The 23,752-nt window shown below is 37.6% G+C and overlaps 4 protein-coding genes across 8 annotated transcripts; 1 reads left to right on the forward strand and 3 right to left on the reverse strand.

Annotated features, from left to right (window-relative positions):
* Window positions 1-408: 408 nt before the first annotated feature.
* Window positions 409-2,500, forward strand: LOC147288286 (Pentatricopeptide repeat (PPR-like) superfamily protein). Its single transcript, XM_086241972.1, has one exon. It carries the CDS (start codon window positions 453-455, stop codon window positions 2,349-2,351), a length of 1,899 nt encoding a protein of 632 aa, XP_086098098.1. The 5' UTR covers window positions 409-452; the 3' UTR covers window positions 2,352-2,500.
* A 3,108-nt stretch (window positions 2,501-5,608) lies between these two features.
* Window positions 5,609-8,974, reverse strand: LOC147288287 (Pentatricopeptide repeat (PPR) superfamily protein). Of its 2 annotated transcripts, XM_086238950.1 has the most exons (2): window positions 6,764-8,974; window positions 5,609-6,655 (listed from the first exon to the last, which is right to left on the reverse strand). In XM_086238950.1, exons 1-2 carry the CDS (start codon window positions 8,874-8,876, stop codon window positions 5,799-5,801), a joined length of 2,970 nt encoding a protein of 989 aa, XP_086095076.1. In that variant the 5' UTR covers window positions 8,877-8,974; the 3' UTR covers window positions 5,609-5,798. The 2 variants fall into 2 exon arrangements, with proteins under 2 accessions (XP_086095076.1, XP_086095075.1); XM_086238949.1 differs by having other exon boundaries at window positions 5,609-8,974.
* Window positions 8,975-9,570: 596 nt separating this feature from the next.
* LOC147288288 (secretory carrier-associated membrane protein 1-like) lies at window positions 9,571-14,280 on the reverse strand. 2 transcript variants are annotated; one of them, XM_086238962.1, is made up of 12 exons: window positions 13,974-14,280; window positions 12,951-13,052; window positions 12,788-12,850; window positions 12,380-12,413; window positions 12,153-12,275; window positions 11,581-11,643; window positions 11,403-11,496; window positions 10,834-10,879; window positions 10,670-10,737; window positions 10,329-10,377; window positions 10,053-10,118; window positions 9,571-9,958 (listed from the first exon to the last, which is right to left on the reverse strand). In XM_086238962.1, the coding sequence occupies exons 1-12, from the start codon at window positions 14,010-14,012 to the stop codon at window positions 9,872-9,874; spliced, it is 834 nt and encodes a 277-aa protein (XP_086095088.1). In that variant the 5' UTR covers window positions 14,013-14,280; the 3' UTR covers window positions 9,571-9,871. The 2 variants fall into 2 exon arrangements, with proteins under 2 accessions (XP_086095088.1, XP_086095087.1); XM_086238961.1 differs by having other exon boundaries at window positions 13,959-14,280.
* A 1,038-nt stretch (window positions 14,281-15,318) lies between these two features.
* LOC147288289 (protein STRUBBELIG-RECEPTOR FAMILY 3-like) lies at window positions 15,319-21,712 on the reverse strand. 3 transcript variants are annotated; one of them, XM_086238952.1, is made up of 17 exons: window positions 21,592-21,712; window positions 20,926-21,116; window positions 20,430-20,559; window positions 20,273-20,344; window positions 19,839-19,904; window positions 19,640-19,711; window positions 19,470-19,541; window positions 19,305-19,376; window positions 19,160-19,225; window positions 18,970-19,035; window positions 18,313-18,737; window positions 17,790-18,208; window positions 16,925-17,196; window positions 16,670-16,808; window positions 16,339-16,475; window positions 16,075-16,231; window positions 15,319-15,839 (listed from the first exon to the last, which is right to left on the reverse strand). In XM_086238952.1, the coding sequence occupies exons 2-17, from the start codon at window positions 21,044-21,046 to the stop codon at window positions 15,741-15,743; spliced, it is 2,385 nt and encodes a 794-aa protein (XP_086095078.1). In that variant the 5' UTR covers window positions 21,047-21,116; window positions 21,592-21,712; the 3' UTR covers window positions 15,319-15,740. The 3 variants fall into 3 exon arrangements, with proteins under 3 accessions (XP_086095078.1, XP_086095080.1, XP_086095079.1); XM_086238954.1 differs by having other exon boundaries at window positions 21,647-21,671; XM_086238953.1 differs by lacking the exon at window positions 21,592-21,712 and adding an exon at window positions 21,361-21,510.
* Window positions 21,713-23,752: the final 2,040 nt, after the last annotated feature.

Here is a 23,752-nt window from a genome sequence, read left to right on the forward strand (position 1 = left end):
ATTTTTAAAATCTCAGGAGGTGTATGTGAAAAGACGATAAATCTCAAAGAATGTAAGTGTAATTAACTCGTATAAAATTGTAAACTGTTGTAATACCATAAAGAAAATTGAAATATTTAGTCAAAAATCAATTTCTAGTAAATGAAAAAACCTAACCCCTTATAAATTCCTATGCAAAATTATCCTTTTTTAAAAATGTGAAATCCCCTCTCAACAGCCTAAGCCTAAGGAAAGAACCGAAAATGTGACACAATTATTACAAGCACATGTATTTCTTAATTTTTTCGAAAAAAAAAAAAAATCTTAAGTATTTTTTTCATTTTTATTGTATTTTTAAAATTCAATAGGACACCAATAAATGGAGAGGCGGGTACTTCACCTAACAAATCGTCGAACGGCTATGTTCTTTTGAAAATCAGTTTTGCCTGGTGGCCCTGGTCGTCCCCATTTTCATGACGCTCGTCTTCAAACGCCATTGCAGCTCTCTCACCTCATTTAATCTTCACAGCACCCAAAACCCATCACCCAAACAATCCCAAATCCTCCAGCTCTGCAAGTTCGGCTTACTCTCCGATGCGATTCGTGTCCTGAACTCCATTGATTCCAGTGAAATCACCCTCAAACCACTCCTCTATGCTTCACTCTTACAAACTTCCACCAAAGCTGTTTCATTCAACCATGGCCTCCAAATCCATGCCCATGTCATTAAGTCCGGCCTCGAAACGGATAGGTTTGTTGGGAATAGCTTACTTTCTCTTTATTTCAAGTTAGTTCCCAATATTTCCGAGACTCGGAGAGTGTTTGATGGTCTCTTTGTTAAGGATGTGATATCTTGGACCTCGATGATCACCGGGTATGTCCGGGTCGGACAACCCGGAAATTCAATTGAAATGTTTTGGGATATGTTGAAATTTGGGGTCGAGCCAAATTCGTTTACTTTGTCTGCCGTGGTCAAGGCTTGTTCGGAGCTTGGGTACTTGAGGCTTGGCCAGTGCTTTCATGGAGTGGTTGTGAGTCGTGGGTTTGATTCGAATCATGTCATAGTTAGTGCTTTGATTTACATGTATGGGAGGAATTACAGGCCGGAAGATGCACGCCGGCTGTTTGATGAATTGCTCGAACCAGGTGGTATATGTTGGACATCCATTATTTCAGCGTTCACACGAAACGATTTGTTTGAGGAAGCATTGGGGTCCTTTTATTTAATGCAGAGATATCATGGGTTGTCCCCAGATGGTTTTACATTTGGGACAGTGTTGACTGCTTGTGGTAATTTGGGTAGGCTGAGGCAAGGTAGAGAAGTGCATGCTAAGGTCATTATTTTTGGACTTTGTGGAAATGTGGTTGTCGAGAGTAGCTTGGTTGACATGTATGGAAAGTGTGGGTCAGTAGACGATTCTCAACGCGTTTTTGATAGGATGCCCAAGAGGAACCCAGTTTCTTGGTGTGCATTGCTAGGGGTGTACTGTCAAAGTGGAGACTTTGAATCTGTCATCAAGCATTTCAGGGAAATGGAAGAGGCTGACCTCTACAGTTTTGGAACTGTTCTTCGTGCATGTGCTGGTTTGGCGGCTGTACAACATGGGAAAGAGGTTCACTGCCAGTATGTGAGGAGGTGTGGTTGGAGAGATATTATTGTAGAATCAGCTTTAGTCAATCTTTATGCTAAATGTGGTTGCATAGATTTTGCCCACAGAGTTTTCATGCAGATGCCAGTTAGAAATTTGATAACATGGAACTCAATGATTTGTGGGTTTGCTCAGAATGGGCGTGGCGGAGAAGCTCTTAGAATATTTGATGAGATGGTTAAGGAGGGGATTAAGCTTGACTATATCAGCTTTATTGGGGTTCTTTTTGCTTGTAGTCATGCAGGTTTGGTTGATCAAGGGAGAAAGTATTTTATCTCGATGACAAAAGAGTATGGGATTAAGCCTGGGATTGAACATTATTGTTGCATGGTTGATCTTCTAGGCCGTGCTGGGCTACTGGAAGAAGCTGAGAATTTAATAGAGAATGCAGATTGTAAAAGTGATTCTTCTCTTTGGGCAGTTCTTCTAGGTGCTAGCACAACCTGTGCAAACTCTGCTACTGCAGAGCGCATAGCTAAGAAAATGATAGAACTAGAACCTGACTACCATTTAAGTTATGTGCTTCTAGCTAACGTGTATAGATCCGTAGGCCGATGGAATGATGCCGTGATGATTGGGAAGATGATGCAAGATAGAGGGGTTAAGAAGATGCCAGGTAAGAGCTGGATTGAATCTAACAGTAAATTGGGTTCTCATCTTCGTGTTGGTGATGTGGAAATTCCTAGAAAAATCCATTTTCCTGTCGTTGGGGATCTTGTGTGAAAGTGGGAAGAGATAGGAGTGAATCAACAGTCGAGTACCAACCCATTGTTGAAGGCTGGAGTATAATCTTAACAGAAGCAATGGCCTTCTCCCCCCCTCTGTTTCTTTTTAAACTTGAAATTCAAATGGGAGACTGTTATCTATCACCAAGGTTGGATATTTGTTTGAGTCTTTAATCCCATGCATTGGCTAGAGTGTGGAACCCTCAGAAATAATATTACTAATTAAAAACTTATTAGAAATTAAGAGGGACAGTTGCTGGTTCTTTTGTACAGGACTTTAAGAACCCTGATATAGGGGATCGATGAGATATTAGATGCTGCAGTGTCACTACTTGGCCACTGGACTGTTAAAGTCACCTATTGGGGCTAAAAGACCCAGTTCAAAACTGATGGGTTTGGACTGATGGGTTTGGGGTTTGATCTTGTAATGAGTAAAACATAAGCAACACAAACAGCTATATATTGTAATTATATAGCCCACAATGTATTCTGAAAAAGTAAATCCAAAATAATTACTTTTAACAATTATAACCAGAGCTACTGTTTCTTAGTTACTTATTATCTTTCTTTGTCTGCACATGTGAGGGAGAATTGTAGCTTAAAAAGTTCCAAGTGCATCTTTACCCAACACTCTTCTCCTCCTGTTGTTGAGACTCATAGTTAATAAGATTGATTTCACAAACACTGACTGAACTGTTCTTGTTCTGGTCCTATAATTTACAAATCAAAGACACCTAGCCACCTAGGGAGGAGGTGTCCTTGCACGCCTCCTCCCCCACCTGCGCAGACAAAGAAGAGCCTCCACTGGAAAATGCAGGAGCCGGTTGAGGCTGAACAAAAGGTAGTAACTCAGGGTGATCCCTGAGGAAAGTTGGATGCTAGTACTCATTTGTGCCCGGAATTTGGGTAAAACCCCAACGAAAAATTGAACAAAAAAAATGAAAAAAGTTCACTCATCAATTCAAATGGAAACTGGATTGACAACTTGTTCAAGAATTAGGTTGGTGCGGTGGCGTGTGTGATGCTCTGAGAGGAGAGTGGTCGGTCAGTGTGTGATTCTTTGAGAGATGACAGTTTGAGTGTAGCTCAGAAAGTTTGACGTTTTAATGCTTTTCAAGAAATGTGACCGGTGTGTGATGCTCCAGAGGAGAGGGAGAGCATAGACTCTTTTCAAGAATGCCATTTCTAAATAAGTGAAAATGGCGCGGAGTGTAGTTGCAACTGTTTTAACGAACTAACAGACTTTTTTGTTTTCTTGATTATTGATTTATTTATTTTTTTCAGTTTGTGGGCTAACAATTGGGCCTATAAGGCTATACTAATGACTTATCATTGGGTCTGTCCAAGATTGTTTTGTAAGGAGCTATTTTTTTCTTTTTGGGCATTCGGGCCTCCACTCAACCAAAATAATTTTGTTTGAGGTGTTTCATTAAAGAAAGGGGGGGGCTATGCACACCACCCTAATCCACTAAGTTGACCACCCCACTTAAATTTTTGCCCCTTTGTGCCCATTTTGCCCCTGCATTAAAAAAAAAAAAAAACCATCTCCACTTTGGCCGGCCACCCCTCCCCGCCGCTGGCGCAACCCCACCCCCTCCCACCGCCGGCGCGACCCCACCCCTCCCCTTCACCGGTTGACCCCACCCCTCCCAGGCGAAGACCCACCCACCCAGGTGAAGACCCACCCACCTAGGCGAAGACCCGATCGGCCCAGGCGAAGACCCGACGACCCCTTCGCCGGCGATCTTCCTTTTCCGGCAGAGTTGAGACGCCGGACCACTTGGGTTTTGTTCCCCAGGTCACGGCGAGTCCAACCCTGGTCTTCCCTTGTTCATCCGACCACCGTGCGCGGCTAATCGACGTCGTGACCCGATCGGCCCCTTCGTCGGCGATCTTCCTTTTCCGGCGAAGTTGAGACGCCGTACCACTTGGGTTTTGTTCCCCAGGTCACGGCGAGTCCAACCATGGTCTTCCCTTGTTCATCCGACCACCGTGCGCGGCTAATCGACGTCGTGAAGCTCCGCGGCGGCGGGGAGAGGTGGCCGGCCAAAATTGGAGAAATGGTTTTTTTTTTTTAATGCAGGGGCAAAATGGGCACAAAGGGGTAAAAATTTAAGTGGGGTGGTCAACTTAGTGGATTAGGGTGGTGTGAATAGCCCCCCCTTAAACAAATTGTAAATTGTGTAGATGTTGATATTAGTGTTGGCCTCTTAGTATGTGCGGGCGGGCCCAGCCCAATTAATGGCCTCAAAATGCATAATTTAAAAGGACCAAGTCTTTTGTCAATTAATGACCTACAACGACCAATTTCTACCTCCTAAAAGATTATAAAACCCAACTAATGCAGATATGGTATCTAACAAGCAAGAAAGTTTGTGAAGGCAACAGATCTTTTGTAGATGATTAATGGATGATGGGGAAAAATGGAAGTCATACGTAAATTTCTTTAATTTCCTCTAATATCTCATGTTTGGTTTGATTCAAATGTGATTATACTAATTTATATGTATATAAATATTGTCATATATAACTATATAAGAGCATTTCTGGTCTTTCTCTAAACAGCTAAAATTTTCCCCAATTTTAAATTTGGGAGAAAATGATATAAAAGACAGCTCTAACCATTCTCTAAAATTTTCTCAAATTTGAGATTTCTCTAAAACTTTCCCCAAATCAAGTTAAATGGATGAGGCTCTCCAAACTCTCCTAAAACCTCTAATAGTCAGATTTTATACTAGAAACCCAAAAAAAAAAAAAAGATTTAGGAAAAATTTCAACTTTAACGTTGGATAGACTTTCCTCAAATCTAACTTTTTTTCCTAACTTATCCTCAAATTGGAGGAAAATATAAGAAAAGGACTAGAGATGCTTTAACATGATAAAATTTTCTTTTTTGCATTTATGATTTGTTATCACATGAAAAGTATACCATTTAAAAAAAAAAATCATGCTAAAAGAAATGAATTAAAATTCTTGTAGGTAACAAACTACTTTAGTTTCACATGTCCAGCATGAAAATTCAGTGTTATTATGTGCTAAGCCAATCCCCTAAATAAAGAAAAAAAAAAAAAATCACACGATGGAATGTAAAACTAAGACATGAAATGAGCAGGGAAAATAATAGAGGAACTGTTTGCGTGATCATTTTGTACATTACCGCACTAAACAAGAACATAATATTTCTTTTTTTTTTTTTTTGGGTAGAGAAGAACATAATATTTCAATCAAGCAGAAAAAGTTATATTCAGTGTTGGGCCTGTTGGCATATTATTAAGATTTAATTTAACAAATGGAAAATACAATACATGTTTTGTCAAAACCAGTAGTTGTTACACAATCTTCCATCATTCAGCTGTTTTCCTAACATACATACACAGGATTAGAGGCATGCACAAATGCTTTTCTGTACAGTGTAACACCATATCAAGTTTAACGCTTCAAATAATTACAAACCCTCAAAATCTGAAGTGGTGTCATCAAGCTCATCTTTAGTTCCAGAATCAGCGTGATGTTCGGAGTCAAATGCATATTTCATCTCTCGGCTAACCAATTTGGCAAGGTCAGGCCTATTGGCATTTGTATAGGCATCTATAACAGCTTTAAACAAGGATTGATTTGGCTCCATCTCTTCATATTTCAGCTGGCTGTAAATTCGCTTCACACCTTCAACCATACCAGCTTTTCCATAACAACCTACGAGGTTAATATATGTTATAAGGTCTGGTTCCAGGTCTTCATCCTGCATTCTCATGAACATGTTCAGAGCTTTGTCGATCTCCCCAGCTGCCCCATAAGCATATATTGCAACATTGTAGAGAAAAGAATCAAGATTTACATCAGTTTTGGTGAATGTTTCACACGACTCAAGCGCCAAAGAATGCATACCAACCACAGAGAAAACAGAGGTGATGATAGCTTGCCTAGAGTAAGGTTTCCCTTCCTGGTAAGATAACTCGAGCTGCGTTACTGCTTCAATTGGAATCCCTCCTTTCTTCAGTACAGTGAATAATACTTTAAAAGTTCCAATGTCAGGCAAGAGTTTCCGAGTTACCATCTCATGCAATAATTCACCACATTCACGTAGCTGCCCGTTAATGGCATAACATGACATTACCTTGTTAAAGGAAGCACAGTCCCTTATTAAACCCGACTGTTTCATTTCCTCTGCTACATCAATGGCTTCATCAAACATGCCCATGCTCTTGTAAAGATACATCATGGTTGCAAATGCTATCTCATCTGCCCAACCCTTTGTTCTCAAATTTTCAAAAATCAATTTGGCTTCAGATACCATCCCAAGATCTGCATAGAGATTAATCATACTGTTAGATGCAACAACATCTGGGCCACCCTCTAGATCTTTCAACCTCTCATAGAACATTTTTGCTTCATCAAGGCACCCCACCTTACCATAAGCCTTTATCAGGGATGTCAGGACTATTTGATTTGCAGAAGTCCCAGATTCCTCCATGTGGCGAAAATACTTCAGTGCTTCTTCAACTCTGCTAGTTTCTGCAAATCCATTTATTAAGGAACCATACACAAATTCATTTGGTTTTGCACCTGAATTTACTAAGTCTTGGTACACCTCAACTGCAACAGAAAGCTGGCCAAGGCGAGCATAGCATGCAATAAGAGCAGAGAAGGTTAGAGACTGTGGCTTAAAACCCATTTCCTGCATTTCAGTTAAAAGATCCCTTGCCTGGTCCACTAAATCACCTCCTGAGAACATCTGAATGAGAGAATTATAAGTGCACTCATCAGGCCAAGTCCCATGATTTCTCATGTCCTTGAAGAGAGAGAAAGCTTTATCATAAAGCTTTGCCTTTCCATAAGCTTTGATCATAACATTATATTCCACAACATCCTTCTTCAGTCCTACCAAATCTCTCTTCCAATAGAATATGGCCTCAGCTTCAATCCAAAGTCCCTTTTCTGCATATGCATCTATAATTGCCGCAGATGTCTTTGATGAAATCCCACCATTTAACTGACATTTCTCATAAAATAACTTTGCCTGATCAAGCTGTCCTTTGTTAATATACATCTTGATGACACCAGGAAGAGAATGCTCATTAATACACACACCAGATTTCTCCATATTCTCAATCACAGTCTCCACATCTAGGACCATGTTTCTCTCACATAATACATGAAGAACAGTCCTGTGAGACACAATATCTGGGTAAAGACCCACCTCTCTGATCTTCCTATAACAGTTCAGAGCAGCATCAATGTTCCCTGCATCAGCATACAGAGAAAGAAAAATGTTATAAGTTCTTGTATCAGGAGATATTCCCCTTTCTTCCATCTTACTAAGCAAAGCTTCCGCCTCCAACAAATGCCCATGACTTCCACAAGTAAAGATCATAGTATTGAAAGTAATAGTATCCATTGCCACCCCAGATTTCATCATTTCTCCAAACACATTAGCTGCATCCTTCAAACGCCCCGCCTTCCCATACAAATCAATCAAACTATTAAATGTAGATGTAAGTCGCGGTTTCCGGATAGTGTTCTCTGTATCCAATGAGTTCATAATCTTTGAAGTGGGTCTCCCACCTGTCTTGAAAAGCTCAGTGGACAAGAAATGCTTAAAACTGATAGGCTCTGAGCCAGACCCATTCACAGAATCACCCATAGAATCCATATAAAGTTCATCTAGCTCAATCCGCCCGGTGCACCAATCCTTAAAGAACTTATCTGCCCTATCAAACTCTTCTGCATTCTTCAAGGCCCGAACAACCGTATTCATTGTAACCTCATCCGGGAAAATTCCCCTTAGTTTCATGTGCTTAATCCACAAAAGCGCTTCCTTCACAAGGCCTGCTTTCCCATACACATCAACGAGCATTCCATACGTATTGTTCGTTGGCAGAACACCCTTTTTAGCCATTTCAATCCAACATAGCCTTAACTCATCCCATTTCTGAGCTCTACCTAGCGCCCGAAGCACCACATTGTAGTGAATTACATTGGGTACATACTCTTTCTGTGACTTGAACCACTCAAAAACACGCAGAACTCTTTCCCAGCTTCTCTGTTCTTTGAGAATCACAGTCTGTTCCTTTGGACTCAGATTTTCACCAAATGAATTAAGGGTCTTTTCAACATCGTTATGGGACTCCAAAGACCGCAAAATCGAAGGCAAAACGCCTCCATACCTCTTCTTCTTACCACTAACTAAAGAAACTTTTGTGGGCAAAAATAATGTTTTTGAATGACACTGAAGCTTAAACCCTGCAAAAAACCTAGTACCTCTTGAATTCTGCCTCTGAGCTTGTGAAATCACAATATTATCAATAGTTTTAGAATTGGGCAAGGCATAAGGAGTATGGTCTATTTGTCTTCTTGCTAATCTGTGATTGTAATGAGTAAAGTTAAACCCTATAAAAACCCTAGTCCCGAAAGGACATTGGGGGTTTCGAAGCTTACTTGGTGGAAGAGTGTGTTTTTGCATTGAGCTTTGGAACCTTTCTTGCCCTAATTCTCTGGAGCTGTAACTCTGACTGTGAAGCATCATCGCTATGTACTCTGAAACTTGGTAACTCGGGCTTCAGCTGTTTTCCAGCTCAGAAATAGGGTTAAGACTAAAGAAGGGAGTAGCTTGTTAGTGTTAAGTTTCTCATTCCAGCTGCAGCCCCTGTAATTCTGGCCTCTGGCAGGAACTTGATGAGCCTCAGGGCTAAAACCGTCAAAAGTAAATTTTGAAATTCTTTCGTTTTTTCTTCTGTTGTTTCTAATTCTACCTGCACTTATTTTTGTCTGTGTAACATTTATTTGTCAATATATCTTTAAATAAGATTCTCAGTAATATTCCCACAAATGATATTTTTTTGTCATGCCAAATATTAAAAAGTGATCACTAATAATCAAATGACTAGTCGACTTTGATTTAGTTAATTATTTTGGTTTAGTTAATTATTGTATGGATGATTTTTAAAGAAAAATTGGATCATAAGATCAAATTATGAAGTAAACTCAAAATTGATTTGCACCCGATTAAGTTCCATAGTAACCGCACATATCTAAATTTACTCTAAAATATTTTATATAAGAATAGGTTGGTTGTGTAGTTTTTTTCTCATAGAAATCCAGAATGGACGAGACAATCAAAAGAAGCCTCTTGGCCGATTTATTATAGCCTCTGTGACAAAAATTTATGAACTATAAAGTATCAAACATAAACAGTGTTTTCTACATTCAAATACGGGGAAATCAATATTACATGGTTGGCTGGACTTGATGACAAAAAAAAAAGGGTTGGTTGGACTCAAAAGCCACCATCCTTCTGACTGCACAACCCTAACAAGTTACTATCAAAATCTTTTGTTTGTGAAGATCCATCATTTCAGAACATATATAAGAAGAAAAAAATATGTAAGAGAACACATCAGGTGTAACAATAGAGCAAGCCGCGGTGAAATGTGCAAGAGGAATTGGAAACTTTAGAAATCAAGTGTTTGGGGTAATCAGCCTGATCCTTTCACAAACACCATCTCCATTATAACTGCCATGTCATAGTGCTGCCATCATGGTATTTCTTGCAGCCTCACGCTTCGCCTCTTGAGCCTTTCCACTGCCTCTGAAATACGCGTATACTTGCTGCAAATACCATACAAGAAGAATAAGTTTCTCCAAAGAGGGTTAAAAACAAAAGAGCAAGGCTAAGAAACAATGTAAGTCTTAATCATCAAACCTGAAGAACCCAGAGGCTGATTAGTATTTCGATGACATACAACCCAAATCCAATGAAGTAAAATATCTGCAAAAAAGAAACAAAGTGTTCATAGGGTCATCAACTCAAAAGAAAACATCAAGATCAGACAACTAACAGTTCCAGTTCATTCCATCATAGCACAATATAATTGAAAATCTCATCACTACCTCTACTTGGTAGCTGGCTAGCTCTCTGTTGCAATTATTAAAGGACAATATCCAAGCCAACATAGAATACTTAAAGCTTGAAACTTACCCCAGTCATTCCATCATCACTCAAAAACCCTATTGCACTCAGAATACCTCTGTCCACATGATCAAACCATGAAAAATCAGCTTCAGAGTAGAAAGAAACCAATATTTAGGAGGTTATTAGTTTACACTTCTTCATATTGATAAAAGGAATTAATAAAGAAAAAAGATGAATGCAAATGATCCACTAAAGCAGTGCTAAGCCGAAACTTATAATGTTGAATGGCACATCCCTCACTCATTTGTATTTGTGCCGCCTTCCTCCAAAATAATTAAAGAATGAAAGAGCTAATGTAACAGTAGTCATTAGTAAACCCTATAGAATGCACAATTAAGAAAACTTACGTGAGAGATCTCCCGTCAGCGACAATTGGAGGAGCAATTGCAGAATAGGCGCAAAACCCAATGTGGAACTGCAAATGGGAAATCAGGGCACAGAAGTGAGCCAATTTCCACATCATCGTGAATGCAGAAAATATAACTACAATAAGAACAAAAGATAAACTCACTATGTAAGACAAGAAAAACCCAGCAAAACTCAGAGCATTATCGGTCCTGTAATAGATGGCACACAATTACAAGAAAGAAACCGAATATGTTAGGGTGAAAATAAGAAGTAACATAAAGTATAAGATAAGAGATATGGTGGACCAATGACCTAAAATAGGAGCTTTCATTTTAATCAGTTAGCATCATAACTAGAGAATAGAAGAAACCATTTGTGCCTTTTTCCATTTAGCACCTTCTGAGTAGATAATGAGGTATGAAGCAGAAAACAACGACCGTAACAGTTAATGTTATCTCTTCTTAGGTAACATCCGGTGTTTTTCCAACATACCAGACCTTGTCTTTCAATTTATGTCCCTATAATGATATTACCTACAGTGTAGGCCATCTTTCCTAAGCTAAGAAAACTTACTTCTAAAGGATAATGTTTTGAGGCCTCAAAATGATGGAAACCCAACTCTGGAAGTGCACAATGATTAAAGGTGATTTGCATAGGCCTTAAGCCTCATAAACAGTTTTTGCATAGTTCTGTACAAACAAGATCATATCATATCCGTAAAATTGTAAGTACCTCATAGCACGATAAAGAGGGCGATACCAGAAAAGGTAGGATAGAGGAACACTTGCTAGGAAGTAGATTACAGACAGAAGCCAAATGATTATACCTACAAGAGTAGACAAGTTCAGGCTAAATTAAGTAAGAGTTTATTTTTATGGTTAATGGGTCTGCACTTAGTCACAGATCAAACCTGCTCCTCTGAACCAGGCTATGGCACATGCCAGAGAATTCCACAAAAGGCACACAATCAAACCTGAACAATGCCATAAACTTAGTCAATCTAAGTTAACAGAGCACAATCAGACTTAATTTAATTAGAGGATCTTTTGATACAAAACAAGGTAGAATATAAAAGGGTCAACAAGATTGCCTCAACCCAACCAAATAAAGCAAAAGCACACCCCAAGTCCAGACAATTATAATGAGTAAAAGTTGAACAAAGCACACTACTGTTGTAGTTTTGTAGAGAGTATAAATCCCAATCGAGTATTTGAGCCTTGCATCACAACATATAAGGTCTAAAGCCTCTCCACTCATTGCCAACTGGTTTTGGGTTGGATGCTCTAACTTTCATGAATGTCACTATTCTCTACATTCTGTTTTCCAGCAATACAAGAACTTTTTTGAACAATTTTCTAACTCAAACTACTAAAGTATATACAAGGACGAGAGTGATAAACAAAAAATCTGCAATCAGGTATCATCTGGCCATTGAAATCTGTGCCGATTATCACAAAAGAAAATAAATAAAAATTAACATACCCAAATATGTTGTGAGCGCAACATACTGGATCCTCTGCAGATGGATTGGTATTTCCTTTGTAATGTCATGATGGATGATGGGGAAAAATGTAGGCCAGTTTTTCTCCTCTATTGTTACTCCAGCTGCCAAAACAAAACAAGGGACTCAAATTTTAAATTACAAACCGGACTTAATATAGTTTATCTTGTATAGTTTCTCTTGAGCACTGATACGAAAATAGATAAACCTCGTTGTATGAACTCTTCCCGCCGCTTTAGTTCCTGAGAATAGATGATGACATCAGAGATTCCACTTACTAAATAGAAGAATAATTTGTCTAAAATCATATAATTCTCAACTAAAATCAGTGCTGCACCAATTGAAAAATTGCCTGCAAATATTGAAAAATAAAATTTGATCTGCATATTTTGCTCACCAACAATTCAGTCAAGAAGTAGCTAATTATTATTGTTCCCACGGCAACAATTATATTTAACACGCCTTAGTACGGAAGAGGTGCCTCAAATGAATCTCAATATTATCATACCCACAATAATTAGATGACAATTAATATAACAATAAAGGTCTAGGAATTTTGTTTACAAGTATGAGAAATATGAACTTATACACTATCTGAGTTATTTTGGGCAATTACCTGTTCCTTCTTTTTCAATTCAGCCTCTTTAGCTTGGAGTTCCTTCTCCTTTGATTGTAAACTCTAAAGTAAATAATAAGAAAACAAAAAAAAAATCTTTGATCATGAAGAACAGATAGCAAACGTTGAAATGTGATTGAACATCTTGCATATGCTGACCTACCTTTGTATTATCAAGAGGAATATCAATTGTTGCACCACGATCATAGGGTTCAGGAGGAAGGGGTGAAGGCCTTGAGTTTGCAGAGGGGACATTTCCAGGATTCTAGAAATTTAGCAAAAACGTAATAAGATAAAGGACAAGGAAGATTACAAAGGAAAAACGAAAGAAAGAAGAAAATCATCTTTATAGTGTCAGCACATCATTCAAGCACAATCACCCCACTAATGCACCATGATGCAATGTAAGATAAAACCAGTGGAGCAGTCACCGCCTTTACATCCATCCATTACCACTACCCCACCACTTCTACTTTATAGAATGAATCTTGGTATAATTATAGAACTATTTTTTATGGTTTTGTTTGTATTAGGATTAGGTGGATTGTTATTTTGTAAGTAATCTACAAGCGATAGGTTTGGTTTAGAATTGAAGGGACCTTTAGTTTTAAGTTTTTAGCTCACTTGATTAACTAAACGGTCGGATTAGGATCAACTAGTTTTTGACACGAACACGAAACAACAGGACCCACAAAAACTAATTGTCACACTTAATTATTATATATATATATATAAATAAAAACTTTCAATCATGTTACACTGCAATCAACTATAGGTGAGAACGCTTAAGACATTAAAGAAAGTTCTTTAATCTTTGAAATCTTGTATTTCCTTACATTTTCTTCGTTTTCTAATTTTTTTTTTTTTTTCCGGTTACACATTTTCTAAAACAGCTAAGCTGACCATTGAATAATAGAAAGAAGAAAAACAGAGATGAACACAGCTACATAAGCTACATTGTGAATTTCAATTCACCACGGGATCAAATACCAAATAGAGATCCAAACCAGTGAAAATGCATTGAAGATTTCGCACTATAAGCCAACATTTCAACATATGAGCAACAACATATATACGAACATGAACCGATTCAAGCTAGAAATTTTGGCCTATAGATACAAAAACATATATACATAAAAATTAAAATGTAGGTCCCTGTATTGGAACTTACGGCAAAGGGATTGACCTCTTCATCGGCGAAAGGGTTAGAATCGTAGCGCTGCATGGGAGCGAAGCAGGAGATCGATCGGAGCTCTGGATTGGGAACAATGGGAGAGTAATCAGAGTGTCTAGCAGTCTAGGGGATAGGAATCGTTGTTGAAGATGAAAATGAAAATGAGAGAGAGGAGGAGGCTTTGGAATGTACGGCCTTCGTTTTGAAGGAGTTGCTTGTTTCCTGGGAAAACTGGAACAGAAAATCAGAAACCATTAGAATAAAACTGTGTTTGGCGCGCGTGAAACAGAATGAACGAGGCAAGCTTTATATTATAGCTTTCGCCTTTCGCTTTGCTTCCATCACTCAACTTCCAACGTATATCTCAGATTTTTCCTTTTTTAAGGAAATTATTTATTTTAATATTTTAATTATTTTTTTAACATATGATATTTTTCTTTCTCTGAGAAGACTGAGATTCAGCGTCACAGATTTTTATTTTATTTTATATTTAAAATATTCTTTTAGCTAGTGATAATATATACATATTTAGACCATCCCACTTAGTATAATATTCTTTACCATAGTGTTTAATATTTTACATATTGACAAATAATTTACACTAAAAAAAAAAAAGGTAGAGCTATTTGCGCTCCACCCTTTCCACCCTTACACTATGGGAGTGTAGGGGCGTGAATAGCGCACCTCAAGAAAAACTATAATCGTTCAAAAAAATAAACTTTAACACCAATCAAAATCGTATTGATTAAGCACTATTCATTATCAACTTCCAAATTATAGTAACCGATCTTCAAGCAGCTAATTCTGTTTGGATGGCATAAGCATATCAACTCTCGATTATTTGTTTGTTCGAAGTATAATACAAATTTAGTAGCCATAATTATTGAAACAGCATACCACTTGGAATCAATTGATAATGGATAGAGAAGTTTGGGGTTAGCTTAAGTGGCAAAGATAGGTGAGGTAAGGATTAGGACTAGATTAGGTCGATAGTTCGAGGCAACAAAAAAAATTGATAATGGATAGAGAACTTTTAAAATGTTATCTTAAAATGCAAGACTAGACAAAAAATATAAATAATTTTATTAGATGCCGTGAAATTCATATAACTAAATAAGACTTGTATATGAATGAAGACGTTATGTAGACGTTGAAGCGTTCAAATCAAAACAAATTATAACTACATTTTAAAAGAAAAAATATATAATATGGCAAAACTATATGCAAACACCACCGACTGTAAATTTTAATCAACTTCATCAGCGTGTAGTCACAAGATGTTGCTAAAATGACCAAGAAAATTGAATTTATGACATGCTTTCTATGAGTGATCTTGCTATTTAGCAATTCAATCCCCTGGAAGATTTGAAGATGTATATCACTTAGAATGGAATAGATTACATTTGAATATATATAGAAACCAAGTTCATGCGGCATCACAGAGATACACCAGGGAAAAATGTTTCACTATCAAGAATTTCCAGTGACAAACAATTGGGTTAGCTCATTTATGCAGCAGACACCATTGCACGAGTTAAAATTATAACAGAATGACCACAAAAGTATTGAACACCAAAATCGGGCTGTTCACATCCAAAACTTTCTGTAGCTGATCGCAGTGAGAAGTCTCTGTAAGGGCTCAGGATGCGAATGTTGGTGATGTTAGTTTGGGCCATCATCTGCACCCAGTTTACAACAGATGTATCTTCTTGGTTGTAGCAGTCACAACTAGTGCACCCTCATCTTTGATAATCCAGTCAATAGGTCTTATTTCTCAAGTCAGTCATCACTTGCTCCGCTGCCACGAGGCTCTCTCCGTATCATGTCAAATAGGTCCTGAACAACTTCAGACATTGGTGGCCTAAACTCTGGCTCCGACTGTGAAATACACTTGACGTTAGGAATATGGTCGCAGAGTAGAGTGAAGCATTCATATGGCAAATCAAACTTATGTTTTTGAGCATTTGAAGCATTCTATCTTGGCCAGACAGTACCAGGTAAGCTAGGTTTACATGCCCAATGGTGCCCCTTTTTGAATATTATGTCACAAATAGCATATAAAAAATCTTAGTTAACTGCAGAACTTATTGTGGTAAAAAATGTCATTGCTAACCTGAACACATCGAGATATAATGTCAGCAAAGTGTGATAAGGATTTTGTAGGATATTGTCCGTTTAGAGAAGGATCAACCATCCTTGATAATGCATCAATGTCATGAAGCTGGTGAATGGCCCATCTAACCAGGAATTGCTCTCCTCGAACCCGTGTCCTATAAATTCAAATTTTAAATAAAAATATATTCAGCAAGAGTTTTTTTTGGGTGGTTCTTGGGGGCGGGGGAAGCAATTAAGAACTTGAATTTGTTTTTCTTTTCACCTGTCATGGGACTTTCGGCCTGTTAATAGTTCTAACATTACCACTCCAAAGCTGTAAACATCACTTTGATGGGTATAAATTCCTGACTCAAATTCTGGAGCTCCATAACCATAAGCTGATAGCAGCTGTCCTGACAACTGAAAGTAAGAAACAATTTGGTAGTAGTAAGTAGTTTTAGTGGTGACCATAAGTAGTCATCATTGGTTCAATGGTTCCACACTGGAGTGGTTCAATTTTTTGACAGCCCAATAAGCAAGCTTCAAGATCAGAGGGTGAAAATCAACCGACAGAAATGACCTAAAGCTCTAAAAAATGAAGGATTATGACTTACCTGACTTACGGAACCTGCTGAAATTAAAGGAGCCAAGCCACAGTCAGATACACGAACGGAAAGGTCATCATCAAGGAGAACGTTGGCAGACTTGAAATTCCTGTGTACGATAGGTGGCTGACAGACCTCATGTAAATACCTTCTCACACAAAATAACAATAGATTCAGATTGCCTGAAGTTTCTATCACCATTTGATCAGGGAAAAAAAGTGTAAGAGACTGAATTCAGAAATTGGCATTGCAATTGGTACTCACTCTAAGGCTCTTGCGGCTCCAAGTGCCATTCTAATGCGAGCATTCCATGAGAGTTTCTTCTTAAATTCATCATCTAAGTGCAGAGCATCATGCAGTGAGCCACAACTGCAATACTCGTAGATAAGAAGTCTTTGACCATGCTCTGCACAGTAACCTATTAGCTCGACAACATTAGCATGCCGGATTCTATCAATGTTGTTTACCAGTTCAAGAAACTCATCATCCTTCTGCTGACTGGAAGCTCTCTTGTCCAATTTCTTGACAGCAAGTAGCTACAAAAGCATCCCAAAAGGTTAATGTCAGTTTCTAAACTATTCTATGCAGCAACTACAGAAACTGCTTAATCACATGAGATAGAACTTAGAAGCACATATGAGAGAGAGAGAGAGAGAGAGAGAGAGAGAGAGAGAGAGAGAGAGAATTGTTAATTTAAAATAACCAAAATTTACCATAAAAACATAATTAAGTAAAAATAGACTACTCCAAAATAAAACGACACCACTTCGTCACGAATTGACAAACAAGCAGACCTAAAACTAAGATTAGAGTACTCATTGTATGCTAGAAACCTATGAGAGAAGGATCATGAAGCATTGAATCTACATACGATCAATTCGATGCTTTCATTCCACATGGTAATTTTGATACTATATCAATCATATTTTTCAAAATGAATTTGGATGGTTTTAAGTACAAATAGCAGCATATAGTAAATAACAATGTAAACAGGAAGACTATTGATAACAATCAAGAAAAACTGCCAAAAAGGTGCAAGAGTATAAGTGCCTAAGACAAATTTCAGTTAATCACTCAGACATGAAGTAGGTGCAATAAAGAAAAACCAATCCATGATTAAGAATCAGACCTTTCCATCAGGAAGCTGTGCCCTATAGACACTTCCCAGCATGCCATCTCCAATAAGATTATCTGGAGAAAAGCTGTTTGTATATTGCTGAAGGGAAGCAATTGTGAAAGACTTTGCAGAAATTGCAGGGTTTAGATTTTTGGTGGAAGGCTTCACTGTAGTCACTTCAGTTGGCACAATTGGCTCTACAATGACCTTAACAGGTGGAGGAAGAGGTGGAGGGGGAGGGGGAGGTGGAGGGGGAGGAGGCATCAAGTATGCATCAAGTGAACTCAAATCAACCACATGCCCGTCTCGCTTTGGTGTTGTGCCCATTCTTTGGACATTTCTATCTTGCTCGTCATTATTTGGAATTGCCCATGTTCTTCTGGTATCTGTTTCATTATCCTCTTTGGGCCTCACAACTGCCTCTTTGGGAACTGTCCATCAAATTTTTAGTAAGTCATTTACAATAAAATGAAAACTAGAAAGCACAATATACTCTTATATTAGATTGGAAGAGAAAAAGTGAGAATTTATTTGCCTTTCTGTATTTGATTGGTTGGTTGAACCAAGGACCCATTGTCCCTGGGAGGGTTCTCCCCGTCACCTTTATATGCACCTATTTGATGCCCCTTGGAAATTCTGTCAGCCTCCCCTTGTCTTCTGATACATCTTGGCAAAAAAAGCAGCAGTGCTATTGCCAAAAAAATAAATGCCAAAACCCCTAAAATCGATATCCAAACTACCCTTTTAACAGTTTTCTTTGTCTTTCCAGAATTTGATGCTTCTTGTGCAGATGGTCCATCAGCCTGTTTCCCAGGTGTTCTCTCAGGTGATTTTCCAGGTGTTTTCCCAGAAGGTGGTCCCCAAAAAGATGATGGAGCTGGTGGTGGCCCTGGTGGAGTCAACGGAGAAGTGGGTGGAAGCATTGGAGCAATAGACGAATTGAATAGATTTCCATCTTTTCTGGATTAAACATATAAGAATTAATTATGTTGAGAAACTTATTATGATAACAATAATAAGTCAATATGACGCTTCCTCTTTCCAACAAACAGTGTATAACATAAGTCAATAACTTAGATTCTTTATAAGATATACTGCAACCAAATCATAATGTTAAGGAGAAGTCTATGATGAGTGTGAAACTGCAAGTAATCAGTTCAAATTGTAAACTCTTATACTCCATGAATCCCACCTAAAGTTTGGGATGCTCAGCAACTTTCCAGGTATGGGTCCAGAGAAAAGGTTATTCTCTACATTCCTGTTCAACGAGGAAGAAAATCATTTATAATGCGAAAGAAAGGATGAAAAAAGAAAAAAAAAGGCAATGCAATCCTACAAAATTCTATAAATGACAATTAAAATGAAAATTTTTAGAGGATTACAGGTCACTCAAGGGAAGATCCTGTAAACGGTCGAGGGTTCCAGACAGTTGATTGTTCTGCAAATGTCTGCCAATAGAGGAGTTAGCTCCATTCATTGAGACAAAATATGCATACTATAAATGGCTTACTCAGACAAGATACTCACAGAGTGGTCAGAGATGACAGGTTTTCTAGAGAGGGTGGCAGTTGCCCACTCAAATTGTTACTGGACAAATCTCTGCACGAGGATAAGTGTGTGTATTTGTTAATAATAGCCTATAAAAGTAAATCTGGAAAGTATAAGTCTGAAAAGTTCAGAATAAGAACCTACAAGTTGATCAACCCTGTAAGACTTTCGAAGACGTCTGGTATATCTCCAGTTAACAAGTTATTGTTAAGAGACCTGAATGGAAAAATAGCTTATCTTAGAAACGAGCATATTAAAAACTGAGAGTTGATGTCCTAGGCATCAACATTGAAAACGGAGCAAGAAAATCTTACATGTCTGTGAGTTGAGTCAACGAGGCTAAAGAAGTTGGGATGCTTCCAGTGAATTGGTTAGCTGAAAGAAAACTGCCAAAGGTAAAGACTATCATATCTTTTGCATAAGGAGGTGCGCACAACAGGCAGAAAATCATAAGAACTCTCAGGCTAATATTTGATTTATGCAGTATTAAATTACAATTTCGGTAGGACATACAAGTTTTGCAGGGTAACAGGCAAACTGACTGGAATACTCCCCCCAATATGGTTGTTGCTTAGATCGCTGCACACAAACATCAATGTCGATACACAAATGTATCAATGTATTACATGATATGCAATGTATTATGATCTGGGGAAGCTATTCCTAAATCTTTCTCCCCCATTTACATTCTAACTGGGGCATACACAGACGATAACAGCCACATTGTCAAATGCATCAGATAGCATCTAGTAGATAATGGGCATGGCCCACATGCTGTCATCCTAAGGAAACTTGGAGCAAAAAATAAAATTAAATAAAAAAACAATCTCTCTCTCACACACACATAGAGTTTCATCTGTCTGTGTGTGTGAGAGAGGGAGAGAGAGGGAGAGAGAGAGAGACACAGAGAGAGAGAGACAGAGAGAGAGAGAGAGAGTACAACTTACATTGCTTTTATTGAAGAAAACAATCCCAAGTGCTCACCCAGTTCTCCTCCCAAATTAGCGCCATTAAGAACTCTATAAAACCATATAATCATAAGACAACTGACAATTAACATGTAGAGAACCATCTATCAATAAAATAACAAAGAGATTCACATACATTCTCAATATTATGGTATCGTTACATTCAACACCTTGCCATGCTTCACCACATGGGTCTCCTCCAGCAGAAGTCCACCCAGGAAGAACAGGAGAACCAAGTGCAGCATGTAAGTTGTTAATTGCAGCAACTGATTGAACCAGAAGTAAAGGCAGATAATAAGGATTTACAGCTCCAATTAACTATAAGAATTAATAACCATAAACTAATAAAACATGTTTGCACAACACACATTTACACTAAAATAAAGCATACAGTCGCTGAAAAAAGCACGTCGCAGTCACATTATCAGCAGAAATCTTTTGAATTAAGTATATCTTCTTTGTTCTACGGAATTATCCTTAAAAGAGAAGAAATAATCAAGTCATGAACGTATAATACGTAGATTTAGAACTTTAACACCCACTCACTTTCCCACATTTTCTCGGGAAACAAACAGACATAAGAATTTTAATGCTGAACCATGGCTAATAAACGAAAATGGGAAGAGCCTTACCATCAACATTATTAGTGGCTCCAAGAGAAACTTGCGCCAAGCAGATCAATACAAACCCCATTAAAACTTGCGCATAGATCTTCAAGTTCTTGTACTCTAACACAGATCTCTTTCGACCCATTGATCCCAAACTCAACTATACTTCTCAATTCCTTTTTATCTACGCAATCATCCACAAATCATCCTCCAATCTGAAAATTAAACAAAAACAAAAATCACATAATTGAAAAAAAAAAATACTAATATCTAAACAAAAAAACAGCCCGTGATCTTATCACCGCCAAAAAAGTGAGCAAACTCAGGAACCCAATTGTTAAAACTCAAAGATAAACAATACCATGAACTTTAAACGAACATATACACACAGAGAGAGAGATACAAAGATGGACAATTAGACACCTATATGTTTCATGTGAATAATGGAAATGGACTTACAGAGAAGATGGTAAAGGAACTAAGCAAATGCTGAAGCAAATTGAAGTAAATGGAGCAAGAAAGAGTGAGAGCTTTGTGAAAAAAGTAGTGATTTGATTAGTATAATATTTAGATAAAAGAAAAAGAACAACTTAAGAGCTAAGATTCAATGAATTTAGTAATGGAAGTGAGGTGTGTGTAGAAAGAATATTGCATCATAATTCGACCAACCAATTACTATTAATTCCTAACCTTCGGGGAAAAAGAAAAGTTGAAGAAAAAGGCAGAGGAAAATGTAGAAAGGTACAGAGTGAGGAGGAAGAAGGAGGTCCTCTGAAACTCTTCTCTCTTAGTCTTCTTTTTTAGTTTTTTTTTTTCTCTTTGTTTCTCTCTCTTACCATTATCTCTTTCTAAACTTTATCTTTTTTTTTTTTTTGGTCAACTCTCAAGAACAGTATGTGCGTAAGTCATACATATCTCTTTGTAAGAAAAGGTTGAATAATAAGCTCACGCTCTTCGTGCTCTTCGTGTGGGCGCGTGTCAAATTTTCATGTGGAACATTTTTTTTTTTGTGGGCATTTATCTTGTGATTGGTAGTAATGACCAAATCTTTGGATGTTTCTTTTCTTTTTTCTGACTCAGAAATTAAAGGATAAAATCTGGTAGAAAATATATGCTTTTAATGGATATAGTAAATTGAAAGTTGGATCAAATAGTAAGAAATTCACATGGTAACTATGCTATTATCAATAATTTTATATTAAACTCGCTAAATAGTAAATTTAAAATTAAAATTAACATAATAAACCTTACCTTTTAACCATTTATTTTCTCTCTTTTACATATGATATTTTCTATTTTTATTATAACTCTTTCTCATCAAATTATAATAACTTTTATCACGATTTTATAGTACAAAAATTTTACGTTGCAAAATGTTGTGTGCAAATTAACGTGTAATGTGAAAGAGTATTTACACACTCGAATGCTAAATGTTGGCTTTCTTACATTCTATGTTTATACCTCATGTATCTTTCACAACATAGAAAAACTCTCACGCAGTATATGCGTTATACTTTTAGTACTATTAACTAAAACAATTATTTATACAACAAGTATCAGTCAAATTGTGAGGACTTTATAATGCTTTTGTAGCAGAGTATTTAAGAAATGTTACATGCAAAATATGAGAGAGTGTTTAAATAATCAAACACATTTAGCATGTTTATTTATTTTGTACGAGAGAAAAACTTTTACATAACACGCATGCGTGTGATAGTTTATGGTGTTAATTGATACAATTAGTCATGCTAATAACGAGCATTAAAAAAAAATTGTTGTTCCAGCTGGTCATGAATAGTGTTGCCATTGCCACGCGATTAAAAAAAAAAGAGCTGCTATTTGCACACATTTTTTTTTCTTTTTGCACACTTTTCTCCTACACACCTCCTACTATCTTTTAAAATGTAAAATTGCTCTTTAACACACCTTTCTCATTACCAAAATACTCCCAATATCATTAATTTTACCAAATTTCTCTTACACACCTACCTAATCCATTCAAACAATACACACTCACTCAACCCTTTTAGACAATACACACCTTCACCCCCAACCTCATGCCCACCCGATCCTAGCCAAGAACACACCCTTGTATACCAACATCATCATCGGAGCCGTCACCATCGCCGTCAACTCAGCCGTCGAAGTCGCCGTTAACTCATTACTATCAATCCGATGTTGGTGGTCTGACCACCTTACTACAACATCATAGCCACTGTAATCAACTCATAGTTATGTCTTAAGCTAAATTATTTTGATTCAGATGCAAATCTAGGTTTTTTTATCAAATTTAAATTGGTTAATCAATCTCAATACCTATTTTTTTTTTTTTGAAATAATTTGGAGTGCAGGTTTTCTGAGTTTCAAGATTGAAATTTCGGGTTTGGGTTATAGGGTTTCGCAGGTCGTTTGACATTAGTCTACCGTACATTTCGGTTTCGTTCGACAGCTTACTACCGAACGAAACTGAAAAGTTCGACAACTTACTATCGAACGAACCCGAAATGTTCAGCAGACCAGTGCCGAAAGACTTGCGAATTCGAAAATGAATAACTAGAAAATTCACTCTTGCACTCTAAAAAACCTCACTCTAAATCATCGCAAACAGGCGAAAAATGTATTGGGATTGATTAACTAATTGAAATTAGATAAGAAAGCATTAGATTTACATTCAAATCCAAAAATTTTAGGTTAAGGTATGCCTCCAACTTCCAATGGCTATGTTGGAGAGATGATGCATGGCGGCGATGAAGGCGGGTTGACGGCGGGAGGTGAATGTCGGCAATTTTGGGATGGAGGTTGGGTTACGGGTGGGGTGTGTTTTGGTTGTGATTGGAGGTGAGGTTGAGGG

This window comes from Dryas octopetala, chromosome 4 (genome assembly GCF_963921425.1).
Source record: "Dryas octopetala chromosome 4, drDryOcto1.1, whole genome shotgun sequence".
Classification (NCBI taxonomy): Eukaryota; Viridiplantae; Streptophyta; class Magnoliopsida; order Rosales; family Rosaceae; genus Dryas; species Dryas octopetala.

Bases quoted from the DNA above. Each gene is read 5' to 3' on its own strand.
- LOC147288289 (XM_086238952.1), bottom strand. From the start codon at position 21,046: ATGGGTCGAAAGAGATCTGTGTTAGAGTACAAGAACTTGAAGATCTAT. The intron at 19,542-19,639 runs GTAAGATTTTCT...TTTTCCATTCAG, and splicing joins TTGACTCAACTCACAGACAT to GTCTCTTAACAATAACTTGT. The intron at 17,197-17,789 runs GTCTGATTCTTA...ATGCTTTTGTAG, and splicing joins CACAGCTTCCTGATGGAAAG to CTACTTGCTGTCAAGAAATT.
- LOC147288287 (XM_086238949.1), bottom strand. From the start codon at position 8,876: ATGATGCTTCACAGTCAGAGTTACAGCTCCAGAGAATTAGGGCAAGAA.
- LOC147288286 (XM_086241972.1), top strand. From the start codon at position 453: ATGACGCTCGTCTTCAAACGCCATTGCAGCTCTCTCACCTCATTTAAT.
- LOC147288288 (XM_086238961.1), bottom strand. From the start codon at position 14,012: ATGCAGCGCTACGATTCTAACCCTTTCGCCGATGAAGAGGTCAATCCC. The intron at 12,851-12,950 runs GTAGGTCAGCAT...TATTTACTTTAG, and splicing joins TTCCTCTTGATAATACAAAG to AGTTTACAATCAAAGGAGAA. The intron at 10,738-10,833 runs GTGAGTTTATCT...TCCCATTTGCAG, and splicing joins GGTTTTTCTTGTCTTACATA to TTCCACATTGGGTTTTGCGC.